The sequence below is a fragment of the Tetrao urogallus genome (assembly GCF_951394365.1).
Source record: "Tetrao urogallus genome assembly, chromosome: 1".
Taxonomy (NCBI): Eukaryota; Metazoa; Chordata; class Aves; order Galliformes; family Phasianidae; genus Tetrao; species Tetrao urogallus.
Genome location: NC_136813.1, coordinates 111465010 through 111486164, shown reverse-complemented (window position 1 = coordinate 111486164; position 21155 = coordinate 111465010). Strand labels below are relative to the sequence as shown.

The window sequence follows — 21155 nt, the reverse complement described above, 5'->3', positions numbered from 1 at the left end:
TTGCCCAGAGCCTTACGGGACAGCCGGCTGTTGTCAGACTGGTTGCTGCTCTGAGTGCTCGTGCCTGGGTCATCCCTCTGGATTTGCTGTTCTTTGCTGGCAACAATCTCTGGTTTTGGGCGCCGGCCTGTGTAGGGTGGAGAGATGGCATCAGGGACACAGTGGTGTGGGTAAGAGTTAATTTTTGCTGTGATGAATAAAGAAAATATTCCTAGTCACAGTGCTGATGTAAATAGTCTTTGGACTCAAACAGTCCTGAGGACTCAAAGTGCTCAACTTGCAGAGAGGAACTAAAGCAACACAGTCAGATTTGTTATACTGTTGATTTATTTTTGCCCCCACTAATGTTTAATTTTCTAAAACTTTTTATTAGTTTTCTGAAAATCTCGTCACTCGATTTCTGCCTGAGCAGGAGGTAATCAGCTCAACGCAGAGCCTGAGAAGGTACATGAGCAGCCCTCTCCACAGGGAAGGTTTCTATGTAGGGAATGCCATCTCCCACACTTTCTGGGGACAGGAAAAGCAGCACGGGGACACAGGAAGACTGAGCTGAGACTTTCGGAGCATCCTTTTGGCGGTACAGACAGCTTGGCACTAAGCAGACTGCCGGCAAGGAAGACTTGGATTTCTCTTAAAAACAGCTCAGAGAAACACCTGCCTGGCATAAATCCCAAAAGCAGATCCTTCCTCCAGGCAGTGGAAGGATTAAGCGACCTCCTGACATCAATCTCAGGCCTATTCTCTGTGGTTCTGCAGGTGTCCAACTGAGACACCGAGAGAGGAATGAGGGCACCCCACTGCCTCAGAGCAAAATACCCCAAGACCGTTTTGACCTTTACCAGTCCGGAAGGTCACCATGGCCGTCTGTCCCTCGCCGGCGCAGTTGTGAGCAGCCATCTCCACCTCGTAGAGGCTTCCAGGATCCAGCCTGGTGAGCGTCAGGCGGTGCTGTGAGGCTGGCACATCTCTCACTGCCCAGCTGTCTGAGGCGTTGGCCACCTGCTGGGAGAATAACGCAGGCAATGGACAGAATTAAGGCTATGCAGCTTCAGCTTGAGTAATTCTTGGCTGAACTATAATGCCCCCTGCAGGGAATGGATGCTGTATGGCTGTGCCCTAAGAAAGACGTGGAAACATATTTTGTTTTTCGGTGATGTCCCACCACCCCATACAGAGCAGGAGGGAAGGTGGGATTCTCTGCCTTCTCCCCAGCTGCAAGGATAATATTATTGCAGGCAAACACACAGGATGCTGAGGTGACGCGGTGCCGAAAGCAGCATTAGCAATGCAGGCAACGCGACAGAACGGAAATGCCAGGATTCAGCCGTATCATTCATCTTCTCCAGGCGTTTGACACTGACTGATTAATGCCTGCCTCATTTTATTTTTATTCCTGAGCCCACAGAGCTCTGAGGCCAGGGAGGGGAGTCCTGAAGACTGTTAAGCATCCAGGAAAGAAAAAGTGAAATTCTTAAGAAACAAAGATAATAACTACACAGCATCTGACTGCTTGCGGGCTGCTGACATTTTAGGGTCAGTGTAGGAGCAGGGAGAAGAGACATCCGTATATATTTTGGAGAGGAAAAACAGACCCTTGCCCAGACAGTTTTAAGCCTCCTGTCAGAAGGTTTTACTTTCCTCGGCCATTTCTCACACAAAGAGCCTTTTCTTTTGTTGCTGAATTGATTCCTTCCCTCTCCACACACATGCTTTTCCAGTCAGAGATGTTTAAACCAGATCATTATATAACTTGATCCTACAGATCTCTTATAGAAAGAGACTCTCTAAACAAGTTTGAGGGTTATTGGGACTAATTCCTTTCCACACAATCCTTCAGCATCTCAAGAAAGAGTCTCCAGCTGAGAATTTGGACTACACTGAAAACATATTACTGCAAACTGCAGTGACCCACGATGACCTCCACTGCCCTACAGCCCCTTCCAGGTGAAGCACTGAAAAACAAGTAAAATATGGACAAACTCCAGCCTGCAAGCCAATATTGCATACAGAATTGCCTGTTACATGATACACCACTGGGGAACAAATCTCTTCTTGGCAGACTACTAGACCCTATGCAGTCTGGTGAGGCTTTTGGCATCTTTTGTTTTTGAAACTTGCCCCATTGTGTTCTTGTGTTGGCATCTTCTGCCTTTGCTTTAAAGAGTTATTTAAAGCAATGGCTAGCTGAAACCCTCAGCCTTAGTTTTGTTTAGAAAGAAATCAGCAATGTGGGGGTGTTAGCACGGCCTCCTGTTATACCAGTCAAAAAATTCTGGGAAAAGAGATACATATATTCACATATAATCAAAAATGGTGGCTTGCAATGGCTGGGAATCCCAAACATACCAGAACTGAAATGTATTCAAAGCCCATTGCAAAACCAATCTCTCTACTGCAACCATCTGTGTACCCAAAGGAAATACAGGCTTTTTCTCCCATGCTCCCAGTAAAATGACAAGAAGTACTCTTCACCTCATTAGCAGAATTTTTACTTCAATGGTGCTTTGCTTTGCTACTTAGAAAATCTGCTGGGTAACGGCTCTGCTTGCACCCTGCCTGCTGGGCTAGGAAGCACTGCAGAAGGCAGGAGCCTTCAGGCTCAGTGGGGCTCAGCACTGCTCCATGCACCACGGCGTGTCACCAACAAGTGCTTTACAGTGCACTGCTTTTCAGCCTCCAGAATAAAACTATCAGGAAGCGGAAGTTCAGAAGCTTCCCAAAGGAGTTAGCACGGCTATGAGAGCCACAAAGGCACAGGTGTGTGCACACGCACTCTCTTCATTTCAAGGCTGACACACACACCCCTACCATCTTTTCTCGGATTTGTCCCACTGACCCGCACTGCCAGTGAGCAGTGTGTGCCCATGTCCCCAGTGCACTGTCCGCAGGGCATGCGACAAGGCCACCAGCCACACCAGAGAACAGCACGGAAGAAAGATGGAGCAGGGCAAAACAGCGATACCTTGCGATGCTTCACCACGTAGTAGAGGATCGGGGCCCTGCTGTCGGGTCGGGGTCTCCACACTAGGTCGTAGCTGTCTGTTTTGGATGTCCGGGGAGAACTGAGGATGATGGGGGCCTCGGCTGGAGACACCAGCTCCTTGTTGGCTGAGCACTGTGGAGACGCTGCCAGTGGAGTGGTCACAGGCTTTGGTGGACTACCCTTATCCAAAGGCAGCTTTAAGGCACTGTCCCTGGAAGACGGTGTTGGAGGCTGAGCTGAACCCAGCTGGGTATCTTGCCCAGGGTTGAGGGTAGCTCCTGAAAGACGAGATGCTGAGAGTAAGTGAGTGGTGTAGGCAGAGTAAATGTGTGATCCAGGCTGCAATGAAGACAGAGCTAAGAGAAGCCCCCTGAATCCTCTTACAAATCTGGAGCTATTCACCTACTGCATCACCGATAACTAAGAGGTATCAGGTCCCAGGTGGTGCTGCCTACTGGGCCTCTCCAAAAAGTGTCAGAAACAAACTTTCCTTCTCCTGGTACAAACATGACATGACTCACCGGAGCCTCTCCCAGGACAGCTCTGTGCCACAGGGGGCTTCCTCTGAGAGCCCCCCTGACCCTAGGTAAGTTCAGCATGGTCCAAGGGAGGAGATAGCATCTCCAAAACCATTCACAGTGCAGGATGAAACAGAAGGAAGAGCGCAGCAGCCCAAACCCAAGCAGGAGGGTTACACACCAATCTTCTCCTCCTCTCTGCTCGTTTGCTGTTCACTGGCCTCTAGCACTGAATGACCACAAGCTTCAATGAAGGGACTCACCTGGCTGGGCCGTCCTCAGCTGCACCATGGCTTGTGCACTTCCAACCTCGTTCTCTGCCATGCACTGGTAAATGCCATCATCTTCGGGCCCCACACTGACCACCCGCAGCGCCCGGCGGGACAGCCGGAGCCGGTGGCTGGCGGACAGGGGCACGGCGTTGCGCAGCCACATGACTGAAGGCTGGGGGTTCCCTCGCACCTCGCAGGTGAACTTGGCACTCTGGCCCCAGGGTATGATCTGCTGGGACAGCTCCATCGTAACCTCTGGGGGCTCTGAGAGGGGAAAAGCATAATAATGATGACCACTTGGCAGGGAGCATGGCACAGTCCTGGCTTTGCACTCTCCTTTCTGGCAGGGAAGACAGCGAAGGGATGGATGCTCGACCCTTCCTGCTAGCCCTGCTACCTTTATGGGGTCCCACATGGATCTGGTTTGTTACATCAGCACCCATGTGAACCAAAAGGAGAGATGGCCTAAGGCCAGCTTCCCCTCTCAGTCACATAGTGACAGCAGTAGCGACCTATGAGTCCCTTTTTTCTTAGCTGAAACAGTACTCTGCAAAGGCTGCACTTGTGCCAACAACACTCTGACACTTGGATGACATGCAGTCCAACAAAACATGGGCTTACCTTCCCTGAAGTTTGTAAGAAGGGGATAGATATGTGGTAGAAATACCTAAGGTGTGGTGCTCTTTCTATTTCTCACCCCACAAACAGCTTCCCTACTGAACAAAGTGAGAAGCAAAACTCCCTTATGCCTTCCCTATACTAATCTCAAATATGTCTGAGAAAGAGCAGTCCTCCACCAAAAAGTGTTGGAGCAAACCCAGTGACACAAGGGACAAGAGATGAGCTTCCCCATGGGAGGGGGAAGCTTATGCTGGCAACCTGGAAGGAAGAACCTTTTGCCTTCAAGATAGAATTTATCCCATCTCCTAGAAACTGGAACCACAGGCATGGTGTGACTTACACTGTGGTTTATCCAGAGAGAGGAAAAGTACAGCAGCATTAGTACTTTTCCCTGAAAACAGATGAGAAAGTCCCACCCCTCCTGAAACAAGAGCTACAGCTGCACTCACCGAACACCTGCACATTGTAGAAGATGAATGCTGCTCCAGCCTCACCAACCCCATTGTCAGCTGTGCAGCTGTAGGTGCCCGAGTCCTCCTCGCTAGTGGGGTCAATCAGAAGGTTGCTGAGCAGGAACCGTGTCTTATTGTACGCTGAGACACTGGAGCCATCTTTGGCCCAGGTGACACGGGGCGGGGGGATCCCACTGGCCACACACTCCAGGATGAGGCTTTGGCCTTTGGTGACGATGATGGTCTGAGCTTCAGGCGGGTAGATTATCCGAGCGGCCTCCGCTGTGGAGCCTGGGAGTGGAGGAGCAAGGAGGTAATAGGAAGGAAGGTGGCAAAGCAGGACAAGAAGGCTGTTCTTTAAAAGATCTGTGCATGCAACAAGTGCTTTTGCTGACGGACTAAGGGCCTTTACTCATGCATCACCAAGAGTAAGTCCTGAAGAGGTATGGCAATCCCAAGGCTGCACACACAAACCCTGGGAGCAGACCCAGGGCAACTCTCCTGCAAGAAATGGGTTTTCTCAGCAGCTGCTAATGTCAGTTCACACCAAAACCCAGCTAGAATAGCACTTCATATATGCTCCCTGGACTGAAATTGGTAAGAAGGTGACATGCAATGAAAGGAGAGCAACGTACGTCTCACACGGAGCCTCTCACTGGAGACTGAGGTTTTCACCTCCTGTGTTACAGGGTTGTAGGCAGCACATTTATAAGTCCCCTCATCCTCTTGGCTAGCATTGACAATCTGAAGGTTCCCGGATGGCATGATAAGGTAATTGTCTGTAGGGAGAGAAGAGGAGATGGCTCATGGCTCAAGATGTGGCACCTGGATGAAACAGTGCCCTAAGAGAAAAGGTGGACAAGTGAGAATGAAAAAAAACCGATGGGATAACACCAACAGCACTGAAATAAGCCCTTTTTGTTCACGCATCAGGAGGAGATATGATGCAGTTGTGGGAGAAAAAGTGCTGCAGGTGAAGCTAGCTTGTAACAAGTATGTACGGTAGATGAGAGTGAAGCTGCAGAATTCAGATCCAAATTTTAAGAATTCCCCCAGGTTCAGAATCATCTTTATCCAGGGACTGGGCTGGAGGAATACTTCATGGACATATGGAGACGCTCAATGAAGAGTAATGTGATTCATCACCTAATTCTATTTCCTTTCCCCAAGCTTCCTTCTGCATGCTGGTGTTACACCTGATCTTCAGTCCCAGGCAGTGGGAACACATGCACCTGCACTCAGATCAGCCAAAAAGAGTACAGCTGAAGCCATGGGGATGCAGTGGCATAGAGCTTTGTGGTGCTCACCTCGGGAGGCCTCCAACCACTCATGCTTCACGCTGTAGCGAACCTGGGCCTTGGGATGGCTTTCGGGCAGGTCACAGGCGATGACAGCCGTATTGCCTTCATCCACCTCAATCACGTGAGGGCCATCAAACTTGAAATCCTTGAGATCTGCAAAGGGAACAAACAGGACATCTCAGCTGGCACAGCACCCAGTTCATCCTTTCCCCACAGATGCGGGGCTGCTTCGCCACTGTGCCAGCAGAGGACTGTTCCATCCAGCCAGGGAAACTGGCCCCATATCAGAGCTGTATTTTTCTTCTCCTTCCTACAAAGCATGTAAATTAAAACACAGCTTCAAGAGAAGCTGCCTGTTCCATGGCTGAAGAACTGGGTGTGAAAAATCCTGGCCTCAAAGTAAAAATGGAGTCAACTTACTGTAGCATTGAGGGGCAACCAAAAGCGGTCCTTCTACACCTCCGAGTTCCAGCACAGCTGCTGTTCCACTACTGAACAGTCAATGCTTTAATCACTATTTTGGGATGCCTCAGGGGCGTGCAGACACTGAGTGGCAAGAGGCAAAAAGGTGGGATACCAGGGTGATCATGAGGAAGGGAGCCTTCTACATGCTCCTCAAAGGCATCACCACCAGCTCTGCGCATCACCACGACCTCTTCCATCACCTGAAGAGGAGGGCACTCAATTCTCAAACTCTGTGCTATGGAGCATGAAGCCCTGCACTGTCAACAGCTCAGCCATCCCTTCCGACGGTATCCAGGTGCATGGTGCCAGTGCCCATGGGCAGTTTGAGGAGCTGGGGAGCAGAAGGGCTTGTGGAAAGCAGACTCGGTGCAGTCTGCCCTTGGCAGCCAAGCCAGCAAAAAATGTGTTTTTGTTCTCTGCGAAAGAGAGCAGCGCTCCAAGAGAAAGAGACAACGCTGGCTCCGAGCTTCTCCCACCCACAGTCACAGAAAAGTGACATGAAATTTCTCAAGCAGACTTTCTGATTAAAGCAAGATCCTTTATGGGGTTTAAATAAAAACCAGCCCTCTTGGCAGGGTGGCGAGAAAGCCTCCCCGAAGGCGGCGCGGAGGGGCTGTCGGGCGGCTGCTTGGGGAGCGAGTGTTCCCGTGCCCGGATTTGAGGGGAGGGGAGTGGGCCGAGCAGGGGAGGGGAGGTTTTGCAATGTCATAAAAATGATTTGCAGCGAACATGCTTCATACTTTTGGAATTTCTTGGCATCGTTCAATTAAAAAAAAAAATACTAAAAAGAAGGAATAAGGGTGAACTTCAGAAATGCCATTAATCCTTTAAGACAAGCCGAGGAGGGGAGCCATGTTTCCACTGGGTATTAAAGCCAGATGAAGATTAACTCTTAACTTGTGAAGAGCTGGCGGCAACCCGCTCTCTTCCAGCAAGGAAAGTTGCTGCCGGGGAGGGGAAGGGTGCCGGGTAGTTTCTCTTCTTCGCTTTCCTACCCGATCAAGGAATAAAATAGCAGGAGCCACAGAAATGGAAAGATGTGGAGAAGAGCCTGCACACATCACACATACTTCTCTGATCAACAAAATATAAACGAGCATCAGGAAAATTAATGTGCGCCTTGGTGGTCTGGATTCATCACAGCCAAATTAAGATTCTGGAGCCAAGGCATAGGCTCCAGCAACTCTGGCAGGGATCTGCACATGCACACACGTATGCACACACACCAACCCCAGAAAGCAGCCCCACAGCCACGCCAAGAGCTCTATACCCATGTGGGGACCCTTGGGGTGGCCTCACGGAGGATGGCTGCAGGGGGATCCTTCACACGCAACCCCCCAGCAGCTTACACAGCTGCAAATGCCCCTCAGAAGGGACCAGGGCCTGTGGCTCCCCCTGCTTCCCTTGGGCCACTTGCAGAGAGGATGAAGAAATGGGGCCACAGGGCCCAACAGACATGGAGGGAGAATAAGGCAAAAGGATGAGAGATTTTCCAATATGCAGGCATAAAAGATTCCTGCCAGACTATTGCCCTGAATTCTTGCTCCCTCACAGGGAATGAGCCAAGTTACTTGCCAGTGAGTTTTGCCTGCAGGTGGTCACAGCTCCCAACTAGTTCCCTTCTGCCACATGCCTCGTAATAGAGCTACCTAATCGGACAGCTGCTTTACCCCGAGGGCTTCATGCAAGCAGGAAAAACTGCTTATCCTTTCCACGGCTGCAAATCCCGGCTGTGCTGGGATAACAGGATTTATTATTATTGTTATTTTGTTCTTGCATGTGGCAGGGAGTGCAAGCAAAGGCCACTCCTTGTGTCCATCCGCAGCCCGTGAGGAGGCACGAGGAGGGTCAACCCCACAGCTGCCCAGCCGCTGTCATCGAGAGTGAAATCAGCTGAATCCTGAGATGGGGGGCCAAGCAGCAGGATGGGTGAGACAGATCGGATTAAATGAATGGGAGGTCATAAATAACTCTGAGAAAGAGCAGTAAATAGAAAGCAGGCCCTCAAGGTGAAAGTTCTCTCACTGCCCCCAGGGCACACCCATGCTGCCTCCAGCCTCTGGCATCCTGAAACCTTGTTCTCCCTCAGCTCCTCATCACCCCCAGACATCTCACAGAGCTTGTGCCAGCCCTACAGAGGCTCACGGAGCCCCACCTGTGTTTTCCTTCTCTCACCTCCTCACATCCCTTCTGCCCCCAGGGCTGGACCCCCTAAGCCGACTCAGCAAATGCTTTTCCAACCTGCAAGAGGCCTCCTCCCTACCAGCACCTCTGGGGAGCTGTCATCAGAGAGGCCAAGGCAAAAGAAAATGAATAGGGCCAGTTTCAGCAAGCAGCTGCAAACTCCTCAGGGACCCCCAGCCCGACCCCGTGCAGGGTCACTGCCCACGAGTGCTGCATCTTGGCTTTCCCCATGTGTGAGCCTCCCCATTGCATCCCCAGGGTGCACAAGCATTCCTCTCATCCCTGGCTGTTGGGTCATGCTTTGGGGATCCACTACAGCAGGTGCTTCCCTTTGCTTCACCCCAATTATTTTTTCGGTTTTAAATGTCATGGCTATCCATTGCAGGATAGCTCTTGAGCTGAATGCGTGGATTTTTTCATGAATACTGTTGAGTTGCTTGGCTTTTACTACCTCTGACTGCTCTGCCAGCCAAGCACTTCAGCATGCTTTTCCCTGTGAGTTACCACAGGATCCAAGGAGACCCTGCAGAACTGGGCATGAAGGGCCCGGGACACTCTAGGGTACTTCCTCCAAAGGAGGAGAAAAAGGAGTGCAAGCAGCCAAAAAGTTGGGCAGAAGATGTTACCTAAGTCCCTCAAAATCTAGCAGGACACTTTCTCCCGTGACTTCAGATCTGCTTCCAAAATAAACCTAAGCCATAATCTCAAAAATACATTCTTTCCCTCCTGCTTTCATATTCACATTCCAATTTCACTCTAGCATCTCTGAAAGTCATTTCTGGATGAGGCTGAGACTTTCTGAGGGTTTCTTTCAGTCCAGCAGGTGATCTGGAAGAAGCCCTAAGGACCAGTGGCAATGCCAACCTGCCAGGTCTTCCCTCTCCGCGCAGATCTTGGTCTCCCCCAAACCAGCTCACAGCAAGGCCCTACAGGTGAGGTCTGGAGCAGGCTTGACAGCTTGTGGTGCATGCGCTATCACAGCTATCCATCTCAGTCCCACCGCAAATCAGTGTCCTCTCTTATTTTAAAACCACTGCAGAGCCACTGATGTGAGCAGTGTCCGTCTCATGGACATAAACCTGGTTGTCTGAACCCCCTCAGAAGGTTTCTCTCCTACACCTCCAGCCCCACGTCTTTCCTGGGTCTGCCTGCTCTCTCTTCACCCCTAGATTTCCAAGCTTTCCCCATCCAAGTCTGCCATGGTGAACAGGACATGGCCCCTATTTCCCTAGGAGGACAGGGGATCCACAGTGCCTAGCAAAGAGCCCCTCTGGTGCTGTAGGACATATCTGCTATTCACCAGCGATGCCAGACATGCTTTGCTGTAGAAGACAGAGCTGGTGGTGGTGGGCTGGAGTGAAGAGAAAAAGAGAAAAGAAGAGCAGCCTAAGAATGAAAAGATCAGGCTGAAGAGCTGTGCACACCCCGCTCTCCTAAATGCAAACCATGCCCTAGGTAATCCCATCCACCTCTCCCTCCTCTCCTTCTCTCTATCAGGCCACCAGTGCACACAACGCCCTTTCTGCTCTGGAATGTGTTCTCCGAAACTTAATCTCGGTGCAGAGCTCAGGCCAAATCCCTTAACATATTCAGCCCCGTGACAATCCCCTCCCACCCCACTTTGGAGCGCAGCAACTCTCCTTCACCTCCTCCTCCCACTCAGCCTGGCCTAAACATTTCACTTCTGATTAATGTATCAGTGACAAGCCAATAGCTCTTGGCTTTAAAGCCAAACCAGCCCCTACTTTGCACAAACATCTTCACTTCTGCACTTTCTTATGGCTTAGCCCCAAGCTCCCCTTGTGCCAGGAAGATGAAGCAGTGCTGTCACTGCTAAAGGATGGAGGTCTCTGTAGCACAGACCTGCTCCACCAAACATTGCACAGGACTCAGAGGATCAGACTCTCAGGTGCCCAAACTAGGGTGGTCCACACGGAGCCTCCCCAGGGAGCAGTGGTGAGGATCACGTCAGAAATCCTGAAGCTCAGAAAGGAGGTGGCTCACAGTGGCCAGGCCACTGTGACCTTGCAGGGAGAGAAAAAAGCCCGAGGAAGGAGGAGCAGGCAGAAGTTAAGTGACGACCAGCAACAGGTACTTTCTGGAAACCTCAAGAAGTCAGCAACCAGAAGGGGCAGCATGGCAGTAAGGGAACCAACCACATGTCAGTTAGGAACTTCCAGCTCTTTATGATCATGTAAAAACTGTTGCTGTGGGACAGGTGGGCCAATGAACTGCTTTGAAATGAGCTGTTTTGGAAAAACACTGAATACGTGTGTTAGAATATAAAATCCTTGCTTGGGAAAATAAAGGGAATCTTTTGCACTAGAATTTCACATGAGAATTCTGTGTTGTGTTGCTAGCATGCAACAGTAGGCAGCCTACTGTGCAGAAGGACTGCATAGGTTATGGCTGGGCCATGACACCACAGCCAGTCCATGGTCTAAAGTGCAAAGAAATGACCTGAAAAGTGAAAGGAGCCCTCCCTGCATGCCAGAGTGAACAACTGAAGATAGATGAACCTCTCCAGATAGGCGAGTGGAGGCTTGAATAATGCACAGGATGGCACGTTACTCACTAGCCAAGGTGACCACTGAGGGGACACTGGCAATGACTCCTTCGGGCACACGAGCAATGCACTGGTATCGCCCCACGGTGTGGTTGTTGAGAGCTGTGATAATGAGTTTTCCTTGCTCAATGTGGATCCCCAGCACCTCATCTGATCCATCCAGCTCCTTTCCATTCAGTCTCCAGGTGAGGTTCACTCCTGGAGGGTCTACGACACACCCCAGGCTGACCGGGCCCCCAGGCTTCTGGACAGTGGAGGCAGGCTGCACAGTAACTTGCAGAGATTCACCTGCACAGAGAAAAAGAAAGGGAAAGGAGAAAGCTCCATGAGTCTCAGCAAAAGAAAAGATAGAGGAAAAAAACTGCAAAACTGCTGTACCCCATTGTTTCTATTTGTGCCTCATGCTCTCCTTAGCACCACACACACACCCCCTACACTTTGGAAACACACATCAGCCCCATTTCTTCTTGGCAGCACCAAGCAGAGATGTCCAGCTCCACCTGTAAACTCTTCTTCTAATGAGTGTCATCCTGCCAGGGATGTTCACCCCCTTCAGAATGTAACTGGACATCGCAGCATCGTACATCCTGTACGCACATGGGAGAAGCCAAACCTCTTCAGAAACAAATGAGATCTTGGAAGCTCGGTTTGCCTCAAGACAAAGCATAAACAAAATGGAACAAATAGATAAAACAGAAACTCACTCAGTTTGGCAAAGCAGCTCGTGGCTGCGAGGAGGAGGCAAAGGATGGCGGACATGGGTCTCTTCTTTCCATGTGTCATTGCCATCCCATGCAGTGTCTCCTGGGGCAGAGGCGCCCAGAGAAGGGTCCCATAAGCTGCCTCAGGGGATGCGGTAGAGGTGTGGTAGCGGCTTCCTGCAGATGACAAGAGAGACAGTGGCATGAAACTCAGATTTCCCTCTGTTTTCCAGTCCTGACTGGCTTCTATCTCAGTACTCCTAAGATTCCAGGGATTCACCAAGCCCATGGCCTGAGCAGGCTGCAGACACTGATGCAAGGTGGCCCACACTAACTTAGAATCACACAGAGGTGGTGTCACACTGGAACAGGTTGCCCAAGGAGGCTGTGGATGCCCCATCCCTGGAGGCATTCAAGGCCAGGCTGGATGTGGCTCTGGGCAGCCTGGTCTGGTGGTTGGTGATCCCGAACATAGCAGGAGGGTTGAAGAGATGGCCATTGTGGTCCTTTTCAACTGAGGCTATTTTATGATTCTGTGATCACACACTTTTATTCTAAACTAAGAAATCCAATATATAGAAAGATTTCATATTAACTAGTTGGCCTAAAACACACAGCCTATTTTGAGTTTAACAACCCAGTTTGGAACAAGCACTAGGTTCGTATCTGAATGCAATAACAATCTTCAAAATGTGAAACTCAAAGCCACCTATCACAGCTCAGATTGCTGAGAGGAGTTGCACATTGCAGGAGCTGTTAAGGAGAGAGTGCCACGAATGAATGCCGAAGCAGACTAGGAGGATTAAGAACCTAAGTGGTGCACCCACATACACCTCAGATGTCATACTGAAGTCATTTTCAATTGAAGGCTAAAGGCTAAAGTTGAGGAGAGATTTCCCCCTAGGGACATTGTAAAATGGCAACAGCATTTTGAGCACTCTCCAGCCGTAGCACCAACAAGATGTCCTGCGTGTCCTGAAGGAGTTACAGAATTGTTCCTGTAGCGTCTACATTGGCAGAGGAGATGAGAGACCAGATTGATTACAGCAGCCAGCCCAAACAGCAACTGTGATATTGCCTGCTCCCCCTGCAGACACCAAGCCCTTTACCTGCAGTTACCATCTTCAAGAGCACCTGCAGAGCAGCGTTTCCTATTTCCACCATGGTCAGTGTTTGAGCCACGAGCAATGCATCCTTTTATACACATCTCAGTCAAAAAGAAGGGTGAAATCCTTTCAAGTATAACCTCCAGAGGCAGAACTCCTGAAGCACAGACTCCCACAAACTCCTGGTTAGATGCTCAGGGAGTCGTTCAGGGTAAGCTCCATTTGCTGGCACACAGCTCCTGCAATCAGGGAGCTCTCACCAAGCCACTTTGCTGGTGGTTCCTAAAGGAAGCAAAGCCAAGCAAACTGGCCTGCAGCTAAAGCTTTGGGATCAGCTGAAGTCATACTGCAGCTACTGTAGCCCACAGCTCAGTTACATGTGGAAATCCACTGTGGGTAACCACCACCACCAAAGCGATAACACAATTTCCTTCCCATGTGCCTCAGCCTTCCCAGCATCACTCTCCTTCCCCACGGAGGGAAGAAAGCCTTAACAATTTGTCTTTGAGGAGTTTCCCCCACTAACCAGCACACGATGTGGTATGAGATCCTTTAGTCGTCATCTGGGAGAGCATCTGAGTCACTCAAATTAAGCTCTCCACCTAACATAGCCACCAAAGAACCCTTAGTTACACCACAGCTGTCTCAGACAAGCTACTACTGACCAGACCTGATGTGAACACGCACTGGTGTGCCACCTTAGCCTAGAAAAGGCTTAAAAACTGGGTTTCTACTTCACTCCACAAGGTATTGTGGGGATTGATAGTCTTCCACCAAACCAGAAGAATCATTCTGAGGTAGACCTTAAGCCTTGCTCCTCAGCACTGGAAGCCTACAATGCGAAGCTGACTCACTTGCCGTATCTGGACGAGCTTGGCAGCAGGATGGAAAAATGTTGGACAGGAAAGAGTTGCTCCTTGGAGTCCATGCTGAGGGTGGGGGAAGGTAAAGAGGTTTCCAACCAGACCTCCCAGCAGCAATGCACTGCTCAGAGCCTCTGGCCAGATAGAGAAAGCGTAATGGACCCTTCACGAGCAAGGACCACCCATACACATGGATGCCATGTCCGAACTGGCTGTCCCCAGTCTGTAGAAAGAAGAAGGGCAATAGGTGGGGAGAAAAAAAAAGGGGAGATCACAAAATTTGGCCAAAGAGCCAGGCAGATTAAACAGTATTCAGCGGAGGCCGAGGAGAGAAGGTGTGTTGCGACAAGTGTACGGTACCTCCCCAAACCTCCAGGCAGAACATGAGCTCTAAATAGGGACATGTGGCCATTTCTTTCACAGCTGAGTGAAGTACAAAAAGTAAATGGCCGGCATAAAAATAATGAGGAAAATGAATGAAAACATCAATTCCAAAAGGACTATTAGGATCCGGGGCCAGATTTCGAAATTCTCAGCTTCCACAATTGAAGCCAGATTTTCAAAAGCATTCAGTTCTTGACATGCTGAGCTCTCCTGAATAGGCGACCAACTTATTTCGACGCCTAAATGGGAGCTGACCTCTTTTGAAAGCGCTGCCCTTAAGCAGCCTGCAGTAGTGCAGAGCAAGGCACTTTATTAACCGGGCAGCTTGCGAGCTGCCGGCAGCCCCGCGCACGCCGGGAGCGGTGCGGAGCTGAGGTGGCCCCCGTCTGCTGGCACTTCAGTGGTCACCCACACTTCCCACCTCTGCTTAACGGCTGCTTGGGAAAAGAAAGGGTTAAAGGCAATGGAAGGGCTTCACTGGGGAGGGGGGAATTATTTACTTATTTATTTTTAATTCTTTCCTGTCAGGTTAAAATAACAATTTCCTGTCAGGGGAGTGAAGGCTCTAAGTCTCTTTCAGACAGCCCCGTAAATCAAAGGAGGGGCCATTAGGAGAGCAAAATTAACGAGAGCTTTGTCAGATTGGGGGGTGTAAAATCTGTCGGCTTCGCTTCCCGCCCCGTGCGGAAGGCCCCAAAGGAGGGAAGGGAAAGGCAGAGGTGAGGCCATGAGAGGGGAGAAAAGCACACGGGGGGGGGTAGAGGGGGGGGAAGGCTGGAGTGGAAAAGGGACCTGAATTAGACACGGGCAGCGAGAGAGGTGTCTGCTGATTAGAAACTGAAGGTTTTACTGAGGAAATGCTGCCCACAGCCCCGAGCCCCCTCCTGCTTAACAAGGGCCGGGCCGGCAGCCCTCGTTACAGCCACACCACCCGTGATTTACAAGGCCCCAAATGGAAACCAGGCCCAGCCTGCTGCCCAGCTCCGTGAGGCAGGCGGCGAGGACCGAGGGAACGCAGGCGGGGAGAGCGCCGACACTGCAGGGCCGGGGGAGGGCTGCAGGGCTGGGGCCAGATGAGGACGTGCGGGTGACACTGGGGGATCACCGCAGCTGCTCCCAGCAGCGGGTCAGGCCGGGACAGCAGAGCTCCCAGCTCACTGCTGGGGCTTTGGGACTGGAGCTCTTCAGAAGAGGTGCCTTCCACAATACAGCAAACTAACATCGCTTGTGATCGGTAGGTTTTAATACAAGACAGGATTTTTTAAGTTGTTCCGTGGAGCTTAAAGCGCTGAAAAGGAAGACGGAAGAGGAAGGAGAACCGCTGTACCCATTTGCTTCAGAAAAGACAAGAGGGAGCAGAGGAAGCCCACCTAGCGCAAGGGCACGCATTGAAACAGGGCTGGGACCCCCACACACTGACCGCATCACCTCACGCCACTGTGCTGCACTGCTCCTGTGTGAGGGCATCTGGGAAAGGAGAGATGTGTGGCAGGAGATGCATTAACTGCTGTGAGGATCCCCTCAGCTATCCCCGCACTGGGGCCCCGCATGCAGGCCAGCCTCGCTGCTCCTCGTGCCCTGAAAACGGTTCTGGTTTTGAGACGGCCAAACGCCCAGAGAGCAGCCGAGGCCTTTCTTCGCCATCACGCTCCCCCTATGCCCCGACACTTAATTTCCCTCCTCTCCCCCCGGCCCCCCCCTCTATTCTGAGTAAATTCAATTTGACAACCCTGCTAATTGGATAAACGCTGCTCCCCGCGCTCCTTTAAGGCAGCCCGCTTTTCTCTGCTCGTTTTCCGAGGGCGATTGTGGCTGTTCTTTAACACGAATTCCATCTGCTTTATTTCTCCTCTACCCATTCACGGCCCCTCCTGCATATGTATGAGGGGCTGCCCCCCCTCAGCTCCCTCCCCCGGCCCCCCCACCCCTCTCCCTGCCCTCTCCCATTGCCCGGGACAATAACCCCCCAAATGCCCCCTTCTCCCACCCCGGCCCCTTTTTTCGCTTTAGATAAACACAGGCAGTGTCAAGTGTGAGGAGTGGGGGGGGGAATGGGGTTCAACTGCCAGTCAAGCCCCGGGCCCTCAATGAAGCCCGGAGGCCCATCCTAATCTGCTGCATGCTTGCCATATGGGAGCTGTGTTGCCCTGGGAAACACTAACAGGCAGAACGGAGCTTAATAGAGTCCACATTCATTGTAATGCAGTGAAATGGCTCGAGGGACTATTGCCCCTTGGGTCTGTTTTCATTCTTCTGCTCCCCCTCTTTCTTCTCTCCCCCTCTCCCTTTTCCTCCCCTCCCCACCCCACACCCCCTTTCCCTTTCTTCCTTTCAAAAAGCCCCTTCCCTGGAGAGCTCTAATCTGGAGAGGCTGGGGGCTCCCGGAGGGACGGCCCGGCCAGGGGGAAGGGGCTGGGGGAAAGGCGCGGGCGAAGCAGCTGGCAGGACGCTGCGCTCCCGCTCGGGGGGCAGGCGGTGGGCAGCCGGCCCTGCTGGCACGGGCTGCGGGCCCCTGTGCCTCCGGCCTGGCTGGCAAAACGCGGCACCAGCAACACAACCCTGGGCGCAGATGGAGCGTGCTGCGCAGCCTCTTCAGAGACAAAGTGCGCCCAGCAAACAGATGTTGTTGCTGCAACATGCTGGCTGTTGTGCCGGGGAAGGCTGCCCTGCAGCAGTGACGGGGCCTCATGGGGTGCCCTGCCGAAACCCATAGCCAAGGCACCTTTGTGGTGGGGAACACCATAGAGGAAGCAGGACAGGGGTAACCCCTGGGCACAGGTGTGATGTGCCAAACCTCGGAAGCTGGAATTTATGGCGTCACACCACTCACCTGTCAGCCCTAGCGCCCTATCCACGACAACAATACCCACTTCAGCACGTCACCACTGCAGCCAGAGACCACTGTCAGGGCAGACACAGCTGTGGACAGATGCTCCACAAAACAGAGCAAAACTCATTCCATGCTCTAGGTACTTCAAACAACAGGCCAGGATCTCTTCTTTATTTGGGATGTTTGACACAATGGATACCAAAATACATGCATCTACACTTTCTCCTTCTCCTGTTTGGAGAGGCTGGGTAGCATATTTGCCTGCCCATAGCCCTCCGCTCAGGCATCCCCTACATGCTCCTGGCTGCATCTCTATACAGATGGCGTTATACCGAGTGGCTGACACGAATTGCAAGGCTGCAAGAACAACCCTTAGCAAGACACTGGGCTCCAACCGTCCCCCTCTGCCACCAACCATGGAGAGTGGAGTGCTGCAAGGGACAGCAGTGCCCACCGGGAGCCGTCATCACGCCGGCACAGATGTGCCTGTGGCTAGTTTACACTAGTCAGGGGGCTGCTTTTGTTTTCCCATTCTCATCCTTCCAAACAAAAAAAAAGAAAAAACAACAAAAACAAAAAAGAAAAACCACCAGAACTAAGAGCCTGAGGTTGAGGCTTTAATTGCTGCTTGGGTTAGGGAGAGGTCAGCGAGGAGGCAGGCCCAGATGAAGCAGGGAAATAACCACGGGGAGAAGCCCTGAGAGACAGCGAAGGGAAGTGGGGACAGAGGTGGCAGAAAGCACAGGGCAGGACAACTGAACAGAACTGAGCAAGTGAAGGGCAACCGCTTGGGGAGATCCAGGTAGGGAAACTACTTTGCTCAGATCACAGCCAGCTGCTTCTTTGTGTTCTTAAACATGAACTTCCTTCTCAACTCCAAATTTTTTAAAAAATTCTTCGTCTAGAAACAATAGAAAAATCTTCACCGTGTCAAATTAGGTACAATAATAGAGTGAAAAAACAAACAGAACCCCTAAACCAGAAAAGCCCACAGAAACTGCCAGTGACAAACTGTGAAGCATTCCTTGGGGCAAGTTACAATGGGAAGATCTCCTGATGGAGGAGAGAGAACCCTCAGTGGATTTCCTGGCTTTAGAGCCTGCGCCCAGGGCAGAGTGGGGAATAAGGGCACCTACAACAGCTGCAGTGTTAACAGCAAAAAACAGACTGAGCTTATGTGAAACACATGTCGGAACTACCTGCTAAAATACTGCATCCAGAAGGTCATAGCAGGGGATTTGATCTGGCCGCCTCCAAAACCAGTGTGATCTTTGCCATGACTTCAATGGGAGCAGGCCCAGAAATTGCATTAACAAGTGCAAGGCTCGTTTAACACAGTTGACATCAAAATCCAGAAGAGCATACAAAAGAGACAGGACAAAGTACTCGCCAGTACCGTCAATACAAAGTTTAATCCCCAGATGGCTGGCTTTAGAGGCATCCCCATCACCACCATAAAGAAAAACTGCCTTCTCGCTTGCACTCCTTTCAGCAGTGACTTGTTGCTGGGATGCAAAAGAGCACAAGCCCATTTTTCTCAGCCTTTGAAGATTGTATTTAAGAGGGTTGTTGTTTTTTTTTTCCCCTCCTATTTTAAAGTTTGGGAATAAATGGGAGTTTTTACTCTCCATTGCTGTCACTTTAATACTTTTCACTACCAATAACCATGTTGGTAATTGGAGCAGGTCAAAAGCCTCTAGGACCCTCTGCTGGGACACATTTTCCCTGGAAGACATGTCACTACTCCAAAAAACACAAGAGGAAGCTCAAAGCCAGAGAAACAAAAGGACAGAGATGACTGCCTGCAGAAAACACCCTGGCAGTACCAAGCACCTAGGTGGGGCACAGGGCAGCCCCAGGCCTGCCATGACTCTCCTAAACCTTGCACGATGAGTGCCACCTGCAGCAGGGCAGCACTAAATGATGGACTGCCTTGTTCCAGAGAATGAAACTGCCTCGTAGCATTTTGTTATTATTATTTTTGTTGTTGTTGTTAATATCTACATGCCTTTTGCCCCATTTATCATCCTGGGAATAAACACACCCTTCTGAAAATGATGGCACACTTGAGGACAGTGACCCAAACACGGGCAGGACCAGCACATGGTTTCTCTATCTCCAAGACAGGATGCTCTACAACAGAAGGACAACAGCTGGGGCAGGGAGGCTCACCTGCCCAGCCACCAGCACGACGCAGGCTCACTGTCAGCTCCCCATTCTGCATCCTTTTCCTTTCACACTTGCATTGAGAGGGCAGGCACGGCCTCCAAGCCACCTCCCCAGCCCCTTCACACAATGAGCACCAGCAGCAATTCCAGCTGCAAAGTTTGCTTTCCTTGACACACAGTTTACTTTCTCCATTCCCCCGCATCCCGCCCCTGCCACTTACCCCTCACTCCAAAAAGGCGCTCTCAAACAGGCTTAAGCTTTAAACAAATAAGGGTTTGGAAAGCAGCAGCCTGCTCCCGTTTCCCTCCCCACCGCCCCTGCTCTCCCCCCCCCCCCCCCCCGCCTCCAGCTCGGAGCAAGGGTGCGAGCAGTGCTGGCAAGCGCCGTGCAGGCACAGAAAACAAACACGTGGAGCCGAGCCAGCTGTGAAGTTGGATTTGGCGCACGCTGTTTGCAAAAGAAATAAAAGCACATGGGAGAAGGGGGAAGAGGAGAAGGGGCAGAGCCGAGGGAGCTGGGGGTGCCCCGGCCCCAAGGGAAGAGCGTGAGTATCTTACAAAGGCCTGGCAAGCACATGGGTGGGTTTGGATGTAGGGACGCTCTGCTGCAACATGTGAAAAATAAACACGTTGTAACCTCCTGGTGCTTGCAGCCCTCCCCACTCGACCCTGAGGCTTTCCTATTCCCCAGGGCTCACGCTGCCAGGGGGGCCAGCACAGGGATCACCAAACCAACTTCCCCATAGCCTCAGCAGAGATTATGTGCGTGGAGGGCGTTGCATTCACCCTAATCCTCATCATCAGCCTTTTTTGCTATCTCTTCTCCACTGTCCCTTTCTGAAAGTGCTGTAGACAAAATATTCCTCCTCTTACACCCCAGCTTCCTGGGGATGCCAGTGGGGGTATTATTCTGCTCTCACCGGTATGATCCAGCTGTGGCAACGGCACTCGCTAGTGCTAGGAACAGAGTACCTATAGCCTTAGGGCAATGCCAGTCCCATGCCAGCTTTTCTCCAGCTCTCTCTTCATCAAGCGGAAACTAAACAGAAGCCCATACCCTTTGCCTGGTTTGGGGTAGAATCTAGCAATTTGACACGGTCTGCCTGTGGTTTCCACCAGAAGCCATAAGCCTTAGAGAGGCTTATGGCTCTCCAGGAGTGAGCCTGAACAGCCCTGGCTCTCAAAAGGTCCCCACACGCATTAGAGACAGCCTGCGGTGACCACTCAGCCCTCACAGGCAGGTTTCCACCAGCCTTGTCACCACCTCTGAAGTACAGCAGGGTCTTTTCCCTGTCCAGATCTGCCATGAACACTTGTCCTCCTGCATCGCTCCAATGTGACCCTAAGATACAATACTTTGTTATCACCCATCATGCAAACCAGATTATTGACACCCACTCACAGACAAAGAATGTTAACTTACTTTGGTGAAATCTTATAATTGCTTTTTTGTTCTCAGATTGGAATTACTGAGATGCCAAAATAGCCAGGGAACACTGCAAATAAAACACTGTTTGAAACCACCCAACCCTTTCCTTCTGGGGACAAATTACATATAGCAAAGAGGGATAGAAACTCATAGTCTTGGAATTTCACTGCATTTCTGGAATCACTTCATCTTTTGGACGGAGAGTCCTTCTACCTTGTGTCCTTCTACCTTGTGGGCTGCAAAAACAAGAATAGCAAACCCCAGCTGGTGCGAGTGGTACCCAGATGAACAGTATGCACCAGACAGCTTTGG

General features: G+C 51.1%; 1 protein-coding gene across 1 annotated transcript in view; it reads right to left on the bottom strand.

The window, feature by feature from the left end:
- Nucleotides 1-21155, bottom strand: part of BOC (BOC cell adhesion associated, oncogene regulated) — a gene marked incomplete at both ends in the record, with an annotated part of 43294 nt that overhangs the window by 6837 nt on the left and 15302 nt on the right. Inside the window, 9 exons of the mRNA XM_079542097.1 lie at nucleotides 17-127; nucleotides 834-999; nucleotides 2963-3261; nucleotides 3765-4037; nucleotides 4844-5137; nucleotides 5482-5625; nucleotides 6154-6300; nucleotides 11372-11650; nucleotides 12067-12240. Coding sequence (XP_079398223.1) covers nucleotides 17-127; nucleotides 834-999; nucleotides 2963-3261; nucleotides 3765-4037; nucleotides 4844-5137; nucleotides 5482-5625; nucleotides 6154-6300; nucleotides 11372-11650; nucleotides 12067-12240 — 1887 coding nt within the window. The remainder of the gene's footprint in view (nucleotides 1-16; nucleotides 128-833; nucleotides 1000-2962; nucleotides 3262-3764; nucleotides 4038-4843; nucleotides 5138-5481; nucleotides 5626-6153; nucleotides 6301-11371; nucleotides 11651-12066; nucleotides 12241-21155) is intronic.